Source organism: Lytechinus pictus, chromosome 7 (genome assembly GCF_037042905.1).
Source record: "Lytechinus pictus isolate F3 Inbred chromosome 7, Lp3.0, whole genome shotgun sequence".
Classification (NCBI taxonomy): domain Eukaryota; kingdom Metazoa; phylum Echinodermata; class Echinoidea; order Temnopleuroida; family Toxopneustidae; genus Lytechinus; species Lytechinus pictus.
The window spans coordinates 22,641,193-22,654,585 of NC_087251.1; the positions used below are offsets into that span (position 1 = coordinate 22,641,193).

At 40.0% G+C, this 13,393-nt stretch overlaps 1 protein-coding gene across 1 annotated transcript; it reads left to right on the top strand.

Moving 5' to 3' along the window:
• Positions 1-9,078: 9,078 nt before the first annotated feature.
• LOC129265389 (uncharacterized) lies at positions 9,079-13,140 on the top strand. Its single transcript, XM_054903389.2, has 4 exons — positions 9,079-9,169; positions 10,281-10,673; positions 11,061-11,611; positions 12,014-13,140. The coding sequence occupies exons 1-4, from the start codon at positions 9,079-9,081 to the stop codon at positions 13,133-13,135; spliced, it is 2,157 nt and encodes a 718-aa protein (XP_054759364.2). The 3' UTR covers positions 13,136-13,140.
• The last annotated feature ends 253 nt before the right edge of the window (positions 13,141-13,393 follow it).

Here is a 13,393-nt window from a genome sequence, read left to right on the forward strand (position 1 = left end):
GGAGTATTCTATGATCAACGAGCAACTAGCCAATACATTGGCGTTCGCTTCCTTCCGGGAAACAAGGTGCATCTATGGTCACTTTACCACTACTGACCCGGTGGCAATCGAACACAGAACCAAGGGCGCCGGAAGCGGGGGGGCAGGGGGGGGGCACTTGCCCCCCCCCCCAAATAAAATTTTTGGGGGGCAAAACGAGATTTTGCTCCCCCCCCCCCCCCATGTACCCCCCTAAAAGTAGAAAATGATAAATAATTTAAGGACAAAAGTAAACGATGAAGGCACTTTTCTGCCTAAAAATTGTAATTTCCATTGTCAAAAATGAATGACGGGGCTATTACATATCATAGTAAGCCTCGCGTCTTTTGACGATGTCCCTCTGCATGTGAAACATACCTTTGATAAACCCCTTTTCTATCTTATTACAGTGTGATAACGTTTAACCTTTTAATGAATACATTTCAGACTAAAACCGAATGGCAAATTGAAAGTGGTTCACCAATGCATGCTGGCTGTGTCGGCTAACAAACGCGCGGTCGCCCAAACGCTCAGACCGGACCCGATATCACTAAAGGCGACCGCACACCTTACGACTGGTCTGCGACCCGATTTCAGAATAAAATGTTGTAGAATTTGATGCTAATATTGAGACTTGGAATGTCTTACTGTGTAATGTCATAAATCATCGTACGAATACCTATGATCAAATCTGTGACTATATTATCATCTTAGAATAAAAGAGAATTTAATATCTAGTCGTAATGACGTCATAGCAGTCGTATGATTGGCTACGATTTGAAACTAATTTGGCCTTTACTTCAAAATAAAGGCTTGCAATCTTTCAAAATGGTTATAAGATTATTTTTTCAATTAATTTTAACCTCAAATAAAGTGATATGTTCCATTCACATCTTCAGAAAATGAGCAAAATGCGATTTGTTCCAAAATCGGATCGCGAACAGTATAAGGTGTGCGGTGGCCTTAACGCGCGTGAACGCTAGTTACTCGAGCAACATTATGGAATCTATGTCATAGCTGTTAAGCCCAGAAACCATAACATCTCGAGGTCGTCAATATCTCATATACTTGTTGCCTGTGGAAGTCATCCCTGAAATAGTAAGTAGATGATAAAGATATAGATTTAAATTATGAAAACTTATTTCAATTATTTCATTTTCAACTAAATATGAATTGAGTTAATACAATGATAACAAGTCAGTGCCCTAAAGAAAATACCAAGGTCATTTCAACTCAATATAGACATGTTATCAGAAAATTACACACAGAATAATTATGTGTAGAGGATTATAATTTGTGAAAATGGTGAATCCCACTCGAAAGCAACTTAGAGATAATGCTTATGCATGAAAAAATAAAATCATCTATGAAAGTGTCTACTTGATCTGACTCATATTATCCGAGATATATGAATAAAAATGTAAATAAAGAATATAAAAGAAAAATAAGCGTTACAGTACTGCTCTACTATAAAAATCTTAAGATATTTTCATAGTCCCGTATTTTCCTCGATTCCTTTTCATTGGCATGATTGGCAGGCGTTTTGTCTGATACTATTTCAGCTCATATGATAATATAGCACTTTTGTATTTTAGATTCCAAAACTCCTTCCCATTACCTGTTACTATATAATCAGATCGAGAGGCAGCTATGTTCTCTGGTTCATCCCAGCTTTTGTTATTCATGGACGTATGCAAAAATATAAAAAAATCCGGGGTGGGTGGGGCTGCAAGAACTAAATTTTCAAAGAAACTTAAGAGCGAGGGGGTTTGTGATGGGGGAGCTTTTGCATTTTCTAGAATAAAATTGAAGGATTTCGTGCACACTTTTGGTGAATTTTCAATGAATTTTTGCCCTCTCGATCGGCGGCCCCCGGCTGCGTACGGTCATGTTTGTCATCTTAAAGTCTTTAAAAGGCCTATATTACATTTGTTTGAAACAATTTCGTTTGCCAGGCTCGTCATTTGCTGGAACTGCGACCCTGATCATGAAGAAACGGGAGGAAACAGAAGGAGCAAAAAGAACTCCAAGACAATGCGAAAGGATCTCGATCACTCCTAACATACTTTTCAAAAGTACAAAAAAGAGGAAAAGGACACTACAAAGTCAACTCAAGCAAGTGGAGGTTTGCCAGAGTCCTCCACAATCCACGAAAACCCTGCCATATGCCAGAAGGGACAAGAAACCGAAGTTCTTTAAAGGAAAAACCCAAATCAGTCTACTTCAGCTAACTTCAAGAAAGACAATCACGGCAGGCGGTTTCGCCCTGAGCGGCATTTTGCCATATATGCCGACAAGGGTGCTTGCGAAAAAATCCTAGTGGTGGAAGAGAAGAAGAGGTTTTCAGCAAGAAGGGGTTTTCAAACTGGAAAAAGGCAATTTAGGCTTTCCAAAAGCATGAGCGAAGTGAAAGCCATCGCTTATGTTTCTGAAAGGATATTGCATGAAAATTTTTGGTATTTTGAGTCAATATAAGCGTATAATACGTAATTTAATTGATCAGACATGAAAACCACATTCCGAAACGATTGTTTTGCGCGTAGATTTCATAGGTTCTCATAAATTATGAGTATAGTCTTTCGTAGTGAATTCTATGTTTAATTCTCAAGAAATTTATTTTTGAATGCTCTTCGATACGCAACTTTTATACTCCATTTTTACACAAAGTCCTTACCATGGGGGGTCCCACACACTCTCCCGCTCGATCGCTTCGGTATCTCACGCTATCAAAAATACTTGTGCCCCCTTCGGGATTTTGCCCCCCTAAAACTGAAAGTGTTCCGGCGCGCCTGCACAGAACCCACTGATTATGGCATGTTGTGATAGAACAACTAGGCGCACATTGTGAACAGACATTACAACACTTCGTTTCATAATCTTAGGCCCATGTCTTATATTTTGCTGCTGTGTCAAATTGTGTTTTACCTTATGTTTTATGTCATCTTCATGATAGATGCAAAATTGGAAGAGATAAGTTTTGAAAACCTACATTAAACCTACATTTCTATACACTTTACTCATACCTAATGTAAATTCACTGTTTTTTAGATTGTAAATTGACCCTTTCAGCTCTGCTGTTAGCCTTTAGAGGCGCGATAGCTCAGTCGGTAGAGCGGGGGTTTCGGATTCCGGTGACCCGGGTTCGATTCCCAAATGGTGCGCTAGTGCCCTTTGGTAAGGCATTTATCCTCATTTCCAGGTCCCTCGGAGAGGACCTTAAGCCGTTGGTCCCCTGGTTGCTTGCTCACAGGCATTCGTGCTTTCTTAGCAGTCAGGTATAAAACCTCGGTATAAAGTATCCGATATGCGTCGGGCTAGTGGGCAAACTACTGACGGGCGAGGGCGCATCCCTCGCCCGTCAGTCTGCTTCGCGCGACCAGTAACTTGCCCACTATAGCCCGGCGCATATATATCAGATAGGCTATACTCTGCTGTTGGCTAATATTTGTATGTTTATACCAATGAATAAATAATAATAATAATAGTAATATTAAAAGTTGTTTATACCAGTTAATATATTTACAAAAATATAGTTTACCCTAATGAAAATAGGGTAGATTTAAAGAAAGTTATGAATCGCATGAAATCGAATCAATTTTCTGACTAAGTATCGACTGGCAGTTCGAGGCATTATAAACAAAAGCACGTGTCCGTACACGTGTCACTTTTACTTTAGCCCCACCCACTATTAAAACACGCCCATTTTGCCGCGCCCATTTTTGCGCGTCACATACGTCACATCGCGCGCCGTCATCGATCATGCACGCGCACGCGCACGGACTCGTACCGACTCGACTGGGTCGAATCCATATCGAGTACGTATTTAACTGATTTATGGTCGAATCGAGTCTGGTCGTCTGAGCTGAGCCTGAGGATGAGATCGAGAGTCGAGAGTAGACCGAACGTACCGGTACTAGTATTGTTAGATTCCAACTTCTAAGTCGATTTTGGGAAATGTGACTGAGCATGATGCATAAATCTACTGCAAACAAAATTTTGACTGGCATCTGTAAGTTAATCTAACTTAGGCCTTGCTTAGAACCTATGGCATGCCTATGGCTAGTCTACAATAAATTCAACGCCGTCGCTAGGGCCTAGTTAGATCTAACGACACGTTAGATTTAAAACAGTTGATAAGTAACGTTAGACTTAGTATCATCTAGTAGTAGTACTAGTACTAGGTCTAACTTAGGCCTAACGACCGTTTGGTGTATAAACAGTAACAGTAAGTTAAATTATACTCTAGATCTAACAGTTAGTTAGATCTAGCCCTATCTAGACCATGGTAGACGGTCTAACTTCTAATGTTAGATACGGTAGACCGTAGAGTCTACTCTCTAAGTTCTAACGTTAATAGTAAAATACTCAGTTAGATCTAGGACCCAGAGAGCTCCCGCCCGCTCCCGCCCGCTGCGCGGGCGGGAGCTCTCTGGGTTAAGTTAGATCTAACTTAGCCTCAGCAAAGTTGCATAGAGTCTACGGTATGCTAAGTCCCTATAGCGATCGAAGCGAGCAAGAAAAAAATATCACCTTTTCATGATAGTCCAACTTTGAGATTGATTTTGACATGGTATCTATAGTATACTGACCATACTATAGACTAGTGATAGTCATTATCTTACATACCGTAGGCCTATTCCTTTCTTTTCATTTCCTTTCCTGATATCTTTTCGTTTTTGTTCTCGGTTGTAATTTTTTAGAATCTTTTGGGGGCCAGTGCTAACGTTTTGCGGATCGGGTCCGGGGCAATGGCGGCACCAGGATTTTTATTAACCTAGGGCCTAGCTAGGGGGAGGCAAAATAACATTGGGGGGGGGGGGCGACACACAGATATTTTGCCGATTTCACAAAATCGAGCGAGAAGCGCGAGCCAATTAATTTTTTTCAATGTATAGACTATAGTCACGTATTGTATTTGTATTACCGGACACTATTATGATTCCGGACGCGCATATTACCGGTAGGCCCCCTATTGCGTTCTAAAACAAATTCGTACCGTAAGACTTCCGCAATTCAATTTCTCAGAGCAATACATAGAACAAGATTGCAAAAAAAAGGCGAAAAATCCAACTTTAACCTAATTATCTCTAAAAATGACAGAAAATCCTTAAGTTATCATATAACATAGTTCTGTATTAACAATTGATATATTTTCTAACGGAAATATGGGCCTGATTTGCCGAATTTCAATCTCGTCCACTCTTCGATCGAATGATGAGGTGTGGTGTATTGTGGGTGTGATCGTCGACGGCTAGTTGACCCCCGGCGCGGCCCCGTGCGCGAGGTTTATCGTGAGTAGAGCCGTCGATCGGCAGCGCATCGATAGAACTTGAAGAGCGTCACGTTACGAACGCGAGCATATTATTATTGGAAAGTGCCATGGAATATGCAGCTAACAAGACAAAATAAAATAAGTTATCAAACACGAATTTATTACCAACATCTGCTCAGATTCGATATAAAAAAAGCAAATAATACTTAGAATTTACTCATGATATGATATAAGAAGAAAAAAATAACAAAAATTTGTTCTTACATCATTATAATCAAGGATATCTTTACCCGTCCGGCGCGCGTCCGGAATCATGATGTAATTTGACGCGCACGAAAATGATTGTTTTTCGTGGAGGGGTATGCGGCAAGTACGATGCAAAGAAAATGGTTGGTAAATATAAAATAATTTTATCATATTCATAATTTTTATAATATTTGGAATAGCAAGTGTGAATTTTTCTTGATTGTATTTCCTCTAGTTGTCACGTTTAAAGCACTGAAATAAAGGTGTCCGGCAATAGGATACACTGCCATACTAGTACTACCGTACCGGTACTATGTAGACCCTACTGACTTGAATTTGAAAAGGTAGGCTACCTGTTAGACTAGTTGTTTGCATATGATTGGGTCATGAAGATGATATCTCAGTTCTCACCAAATGAATAATAATGTGAGCGCGAAGCGCGAGCTGAAATTCTTTGATATCCTGAGTCTGAGATGAGTAACTGGACGTTTTAAGCACTTTTTGTTATGAACTGGATGGCTATCTGATTAAACAATTAATGCGAGCTGAAAATTTTTATTTATGAAAATTATGTAGATAGGGGGGTCCTACGCAGGATATGTATCTCGCTAAAACGAATAATGGAAATTCTAATCGCAAGAAGCATATTGACTTGAACATTGCCATTGGATTTTGAAGCCCCATGTGAACAGATAATTTACCTATAGACTCAGTCAACAGTTATTGCGAGCGCGAGAGAAATTTTGAATTGTATGTACCGTAATGACCTGAAAGATTTATGTTAGTGACAAAAAATGTTGGGAGCTAAAACGGTGAATGAATGAGAAAATTTGCAAAATTTAAAGAACGATAAAGCTGTTTTGAAGCACTTTGCAGCTTTATTAGGATGCTGCATTAACTATACATTTTTCCAAATTTCGGGGGGGGGGGGGAGCAAGTCCCTGGGGGAAAATGCCCCCCCCCCCCCTGTGCCTCTTGGTGCCGCCACTGGTCTGGGGCGGAGCCCCCGGAACGTCGTGATATTTTAAACATTGCAGATGGCCACTTTTTTAAATCAAATCGCGGGTACATGCATACACAACAGTAACATAATAACTTAAATGCAGTTGCAGATAATAAACGGAATATTTTGAGTCAGCACAACATAGCAAATGTGGAAAAAAATTGCCAGCGAGCAAAGCGAGCCAGAAAAATATGGCCTTTTAAAGTGATTTCGAAATTAAATTCTAATTTTGTGATAGTAGCTTTGGAAATTAAGCCAAAGTAAATATTAAGAGGCTTTTTACGGTAAATCTAGCCAGCGTAAAGCTTTACTGTTATAGGTTAGGACATATTATGGGGAGATATAAATATATAACTAGCCCTTGGCTAACCCTTTGCTTTTTTTTGTCCTGATTGCGACCATTATTGCATAAAATTTAGCAAGCTTACAATATAGACGCCATCCACCTTTCTCCCCGTTCTTTATATTTTTCAATCCCGGCAGCCCGATCGTGTTTTAAGTTCTTTTTCTTGTCCCTTTTCTTCATATTCTGATTTTCCAATTTAGCTTTTGGCTTTTCCTTCATTTCCCGTTTCTTTTTTACTCTTCCTAACATTTCCCGCCATTCTTGCCCGTGCCATTGATTCATATCTTTTAATCGTATATCCCTCTCTTGCTAATTATGCTAATGTATTAGTATTTCAGGATATTTTGTACTTCCTCACATGTTCTTCTTTTCTTTTCCCTTTCTTTTCATTCTCTGTCTCCTTTTTCTCTTTCCCCGGTTTTTTTTATTTTCCCGTTTAAATCCGCCAAGGGGGGGGGGGGCAGCTTGCCCCCCCCCCCTGTTACGCCACTGCTAGAATCAAGTCTAACTTATATTTTAGACTTAGTCTAACGTTAGATCCTAGACCCCTTGGCCAAGATCTAGATCTAGTCTTGCTTTCCCTAACGTTGATCTAACGTGCGTTAGGCCTAAAAAGTTAGAGCTGTTCGTTAACGCCAAACGGTTTAACACGTTAGGCTCTAGATCTAGGACTACGTCGGTGTTATTGTTTAACCCAGGGTTGAAGTTGGTCATTCGATTAGTGTGTGGAATTCAGAGCGGAACAATAGACCAGTTCGTAGTTACTTCATGGACAATTTTGGTCAAATTACCTTTCATTATGATAGGCAGATTTCAAAGCAAGATATTACGTAAGCTTGCCTCACATAGCAGGATGAAGAAATTGAATAGACCAGGTGACTAGAATAGCACACCAATTAACACTTTATAAAGGTATTTGTTGCATTCCTACTTTGAATGCATATCATAGCATGTTGCACAATATACCAGTCGTTCATGGACCGGACGCGTTGTTGTTTTTTGTGGATGTAAATGAAAACCACAATTCAAAAGAATATATGAATAATCAAGACATCAAAGTTGGTGCTAATCTCATTAGATTTTAAACCACCATGTCTCTTTAGTACAAATGACCTTCCTCTGATCATGCGTAGAATCTTTTGATCATGCGTAGAAAGGAACTACGAACTGGCTTATTGCACTGAAGCAAATGTCATGGAACCTAAATTAGATCTAAAAGTTAGATCTAGAGTCTACATATTATACTATTTTCGTAGATATAGGCTAAAGCTAACTTTTTCTACTACATCAAATTCTATTAACTAGATCTAGATCTAGAGTCTAGATAGATCTAGATCTAATACAGGCAATTGCGGTCATCTTTATTAGTGCAAATCGATAGCCGGGAGCCTATTGGTCTATAAATAATTCCCAGGTAAGTCTTTATCTCCCTTTTTGAAAACTGGTATAACTCTAGCGACTTTTTATTTATCTGGAAAATGCCTGAAGTAAATGAAAAATTGAATATTTGAGAAAGAGGTTCGAAAATATGATCCCTATTATCATATATCAACAGTCGAACTGATAAATCAGCATAGACTCCTTACTACTTGTTTTAGATTGATCAAGATTGTATTTTCTTTAATTTCTGAACTTGTTATTGGCAGGAAGAAAAATGCTTGACTAATGTAATGTATGGATCCATAACATTTGACTCTTCAAGATGCTATCTGGTTTATATAAATTAGCCCAAATATGATACATCCTGAATGAAAATTTTCAGCTATGATAATTCAGTCTTGTGTAAGGACAAATTAGGCATTCATTTGTAATTAAGTCCTGAGTGAATATATAAGCTGCAACTATATTCCCCCTCTTGTAATATTTCAACATCGTAATTCAAGATAGTGGCATTGAAAAACTGATTTATATATTTAACATTCCAAACTTCTGATAATGCGATTATATAAAAAGAATGATTCAAACACATCTTCATATAAATCGTTCAGTATTTCAAAATTACGATTCGAAGATCTCACATAAAGTTACGTGTGGAATAGGTAGATCTAGATCTAACGACACGTTAGATGGTAACTGAAACTAAAATAAAAAGGCTTCAGTTTCTCTAGACTACATGTAGATCATGGGTGTCGATCTGCTTGCGCTTTGCATTATTACGTAACACCCCCCCCCCCCCCCGATGAAAAGAACTTTATGCGGATCGACACCATTGATGTAGATCTAGGCCTAGATCTAGACCTACAACTAGTTGTTCCGCCAGAGTCTGCAAATAAAAAGGGAGAAGGTAAGAAGAAAAAAAAGGAGACAGGAAAGAAGGTGATCAAGGAACTTTAGAAAAAAAGGAAAGACAAAGGAAAGATGAAAATTAGGGGAAATCCCTTTCCTGTCTTGTTTCTTTTCCTTTCACCTCGCTCTTTTTTTATTGATTTGAACTCTGGTCTAAAGTATTCCTTTCACTATGGAAAGCCAACTGTGACAGGTGTCTCCAATATGTTTCAGATGATTTGACACTCAAATCATTCATAATTGACTCGAAATAATTACTGAGATAAATCTTCATCATTAAAATATGAGGAAAGAGCCAAGCACGCATGAACTAAACCTGGATGTTGGTAGGGTGGCTGAGTCAAAAGTGGGGATCGGGAGAAGGAGCTGAACATGCATACAATCACAATTTGATTGTTATTTCATGTTTTTGTTCGTGGTTTCGGGGGGGGGGGGGGTACCATCTAGCAGGCACTTGGCATATTTATAGAATGGATAATGGTAATGTTATGCAAGGCACATTGGCATGTTTTGAAGAGTTTATTTTCAGTCGGTCTTATGCCAATTCGTCAATTACCAACTCGTCTACTATCATTTGGCATCAGTTCGTCCACTATCCACATGGTCTAACTGCCATTTCGTCCAATCACCATCTCGTCTAATAACCAGTTGTCCAATAGCCATTTAGTCCATATACCGTTTGATCTAACTGGACAAAGTGTTAATCGGGTGAAATGACTGAAAATTAAATTAAATGGATATTATACCAACTGGTTATCAGACCAAACGGTCATAGACGAACTGGCGATTACTTAATGAAGTGATGAATGGACCAATTGGCGATCGGACCGAATGGTTGTGGGTTGAAATGTTGATTGATGGAATGGCATTATGTTAAATGAAGGTAGACCATGTGATGTGTGGACTAGTCGGCGAATTGGCAATTTACCGATTGGAAGACCAGCTAATAAAGTTGAAGTTGCTACCAAGGGTGACTAAATGTTAAGATTAATACATGTATCTTTTTTTTGTATTTATATGTAGATTAATACATGTATCTGTTAAACGGACATAAGAGTGATAGGACCATCTACAATTTTCTCACTTTTACTTTCTGCTTTCCCTCTTAGATGGCGCAGATGTGAATGGTCGGGAAGATGAGTCACAAAGATGTCTCCCCCTTAAGAAAAGGCATCCAACCTGCGCTCGATGCCGAAACCACGGACTCATCGTGGACCTCAAAGGCCACAAGCATTTATGCGAATACCGTGACTGCCTCTGCACTCGATGTAACCTAGTGATTCAACGGCGGGTAGTGATGGCGAAGCAGGTAGCCCTAAGTCGAGAGCAGTTGAAGCAACAGAGACAAGACCACAGTTTATCTCAACAGCTACAGGTCAGTCAAGGTTCCTCACAGGGTATACCATCGTCTCCAACAGTTATTGATCTCATTTCTGAAAGTACAAGGTCAGAGGAGAGGGCGAATTCTGTCGTTCAACTTTCACCGGATTCGACAAATATCGGTATGTATCTTGCGAGGAATGAAACATTATTCATGATTCTTATTTTAACATTTACATTGAACTAAATCAGAATATACATCAGGCCTTTTCATCTCAACTAAAATAAATGTAAGCTTTGTGTATTAAGACATTTTCCTATTGATTCTCATAATCCATGTCAGCTCATCGCGCCCGACGGTGGAGTCCAAATACTCCCTAAATTTTTGCCATAAAAAATTGTTCGCACGCAATTTTTTTTGCTCTAAGTTGTGATTCTTTGGTTTAAAAAAACATTCAGAATAATTGGAATTTAATAAACTTCAAATATATGCAAACTTTTACTAAGATCGAGCAAAAAAGCATTACCATTTTTTCGATTGAAACTCGCTTTTTTAATTTCTTCGACAGAATACAATAGTCCATATTCTTCTTGGGACTCGCCTCCGATGAATTTGTCACAGCCGACACAAATGACGTTGACTCCTCAGAAAGCATCAAGCCAAGCTTCGCGGTCATCTCCCACATCTTTCCAAGCAGTTCAGGAAAGCGAAACATATAGACCACGAATGGTCTTCTTGACAAGCCCTTCGAATAGATCGTTAATACCACACCCCGTGGTACCTTACCCAGCTAGTGCCCCGAGAATTGTCTATAACAGCGACAATATCCCCGGAGCTTCGGCCTTTATCAACTATGCGTCGTCTCAAGGCAATTTTGACCACGCGCTAGAGTACTCTCCTACGTCATATCACACGCCTCAATTAAATGAAATGTATCGACCCCAGCCTTTAGTCGGTGCCAACCAAATGGCAAGACCATTCGTACCAAGTCCCACCATACCGATGGCATCTGACGAATCTATCAACCAACATATTGGATATATTCCCAGTCAAACGGCAACCTATTCCGCCAACCTTTCGTCAGCTCATGGTGTTACAGGACAAACGTCAGAGTATCCCGCCAACCATTTGTTAGCTCATGGTGTTACAGGAAAAACGGCAGCCTCATCCGCCAACCATTTGTTAGCTCAGGGTGTTACAGGACAAACGTCAGAGTATTCCGCCAACCATTTGTTAGCTCATGGTAATACAGGACAAACGGCAGCCTATTCCGCCAACCATTTGTTAGCTCATGGTGTTACGGGACAAGCGTCAGAGTATTCCGCCGACCATTTGTTAGCTCATGGTGTTACAGGACAAACGACAGCCTATTCCGCCAACCATTTGTTAGCTCATAGTGCTACAGGACAAGCGTCAGGGTATTCTGCCAACCATTTGTTAGCTCACGGTGTTGCAGGACAAGCGTCAGAGTATTCCGCCAACAATTCGTCAGCTCACGGTGTTGCAAGAGAAATATCAGAGTTACATCCAAGATCAACATTCCATTCATCACTGGTGGATGAGACGTACCGGTGCCAAGTATCGATAACTTCAAATTATCCAACTGGACCAGTTTTCCATTGTCCCATGGTGCCACATCAACCATTTGACGCAGTCTCTGCATATCGCGATAGTTACATGTTGGCAAACTCACAGGTGGCTTCTAGCTCCGCCATGCATATTGATTCAATGTCGGAGACCCAACCGCCTTCAGAGGAAGCAACAGACCTGTCTAATATCCCGTACTGTCAAGTTAAAGAGCATGCGGACCTGCTGCATCAGATACCGCTGTCAAGTTCGTTAAGGGTTTCATCATTCGTAAACCAATCAGCACAAAACTTCATGCCGGCCCAAGAATATTACAGCAATCCAGATAGATATACTTCATGCTCTTTGCCAGCAGATTCGGCAACAGCAGCGTATTTATTTCAAACAGGAGATAAAGCTATGTTATCTTCTGAAAATGACATCTCATTCCAGGGTGTCGACCTTACTAGACGGCCCCAAATCGATACAACACCACTGCAACCAGAAAAAATCCATCTGAATCACGCTGACGGCTTTTCTTCTAGGTCAGTACCATTAACTACGACACAGCAAGAAATCGCAGTTAATATTTCAAAAGAACCAACCTACAAATCTCGTCGACCTTTTCCTCTTAGGATCACCATCCCGTCCCTGAATCTATCAGATAGATTCACCGACAGTCCGTCTCCAAGTCCCATGGACCCATCGCCAACTTTCACACCATCAAACTTAAGCATTCTCACTAACACCTCTCTGCCGACAAGTGATATTCCATCTCCTGGATTCTTTACTGCGTCTCTCCCTTCCTTCAACTACCCATCTCCTACATTGCCCACTCAGAGCTCTCCCGTCTTTAGTTACCCATCTCCTTACACCAATCCCTCTAAGCATGCAGGATTGCCGTCTTTCCAAAGTCTGACGGACTCGATTTTACCTGTGACGCAAAGCAGCCGGTTGCCTTCAAATTTCGCGGAGCAGGTTCGGATCCCGCCGAAATATGACGAAGACTTTGACAACGACCATGATCACGAGAGTGACGAAATTGACGTTTGTTCTTTGAACCCTTATGCCCGGTGAAAAGGTATAATTTTTAAAGGCTTTTATATCCATTTGTCTGCTTGTCAACCAATGAATTTGTCGAATTTGTAAGATATTTGTATCTTCACATAACTGAGAAAGAGTAAGCTGAAACTGTACATAGAATAAGAAGCAGATTCTTCGCGCTTGAAGACTTATATTATGCTTTTGCTTGCCAACCAATGAATTTGACGAATTTTATTTACATAACTGACACATGTATAAATAATGTAAAAGGGATATAAAAGAATCATTTGA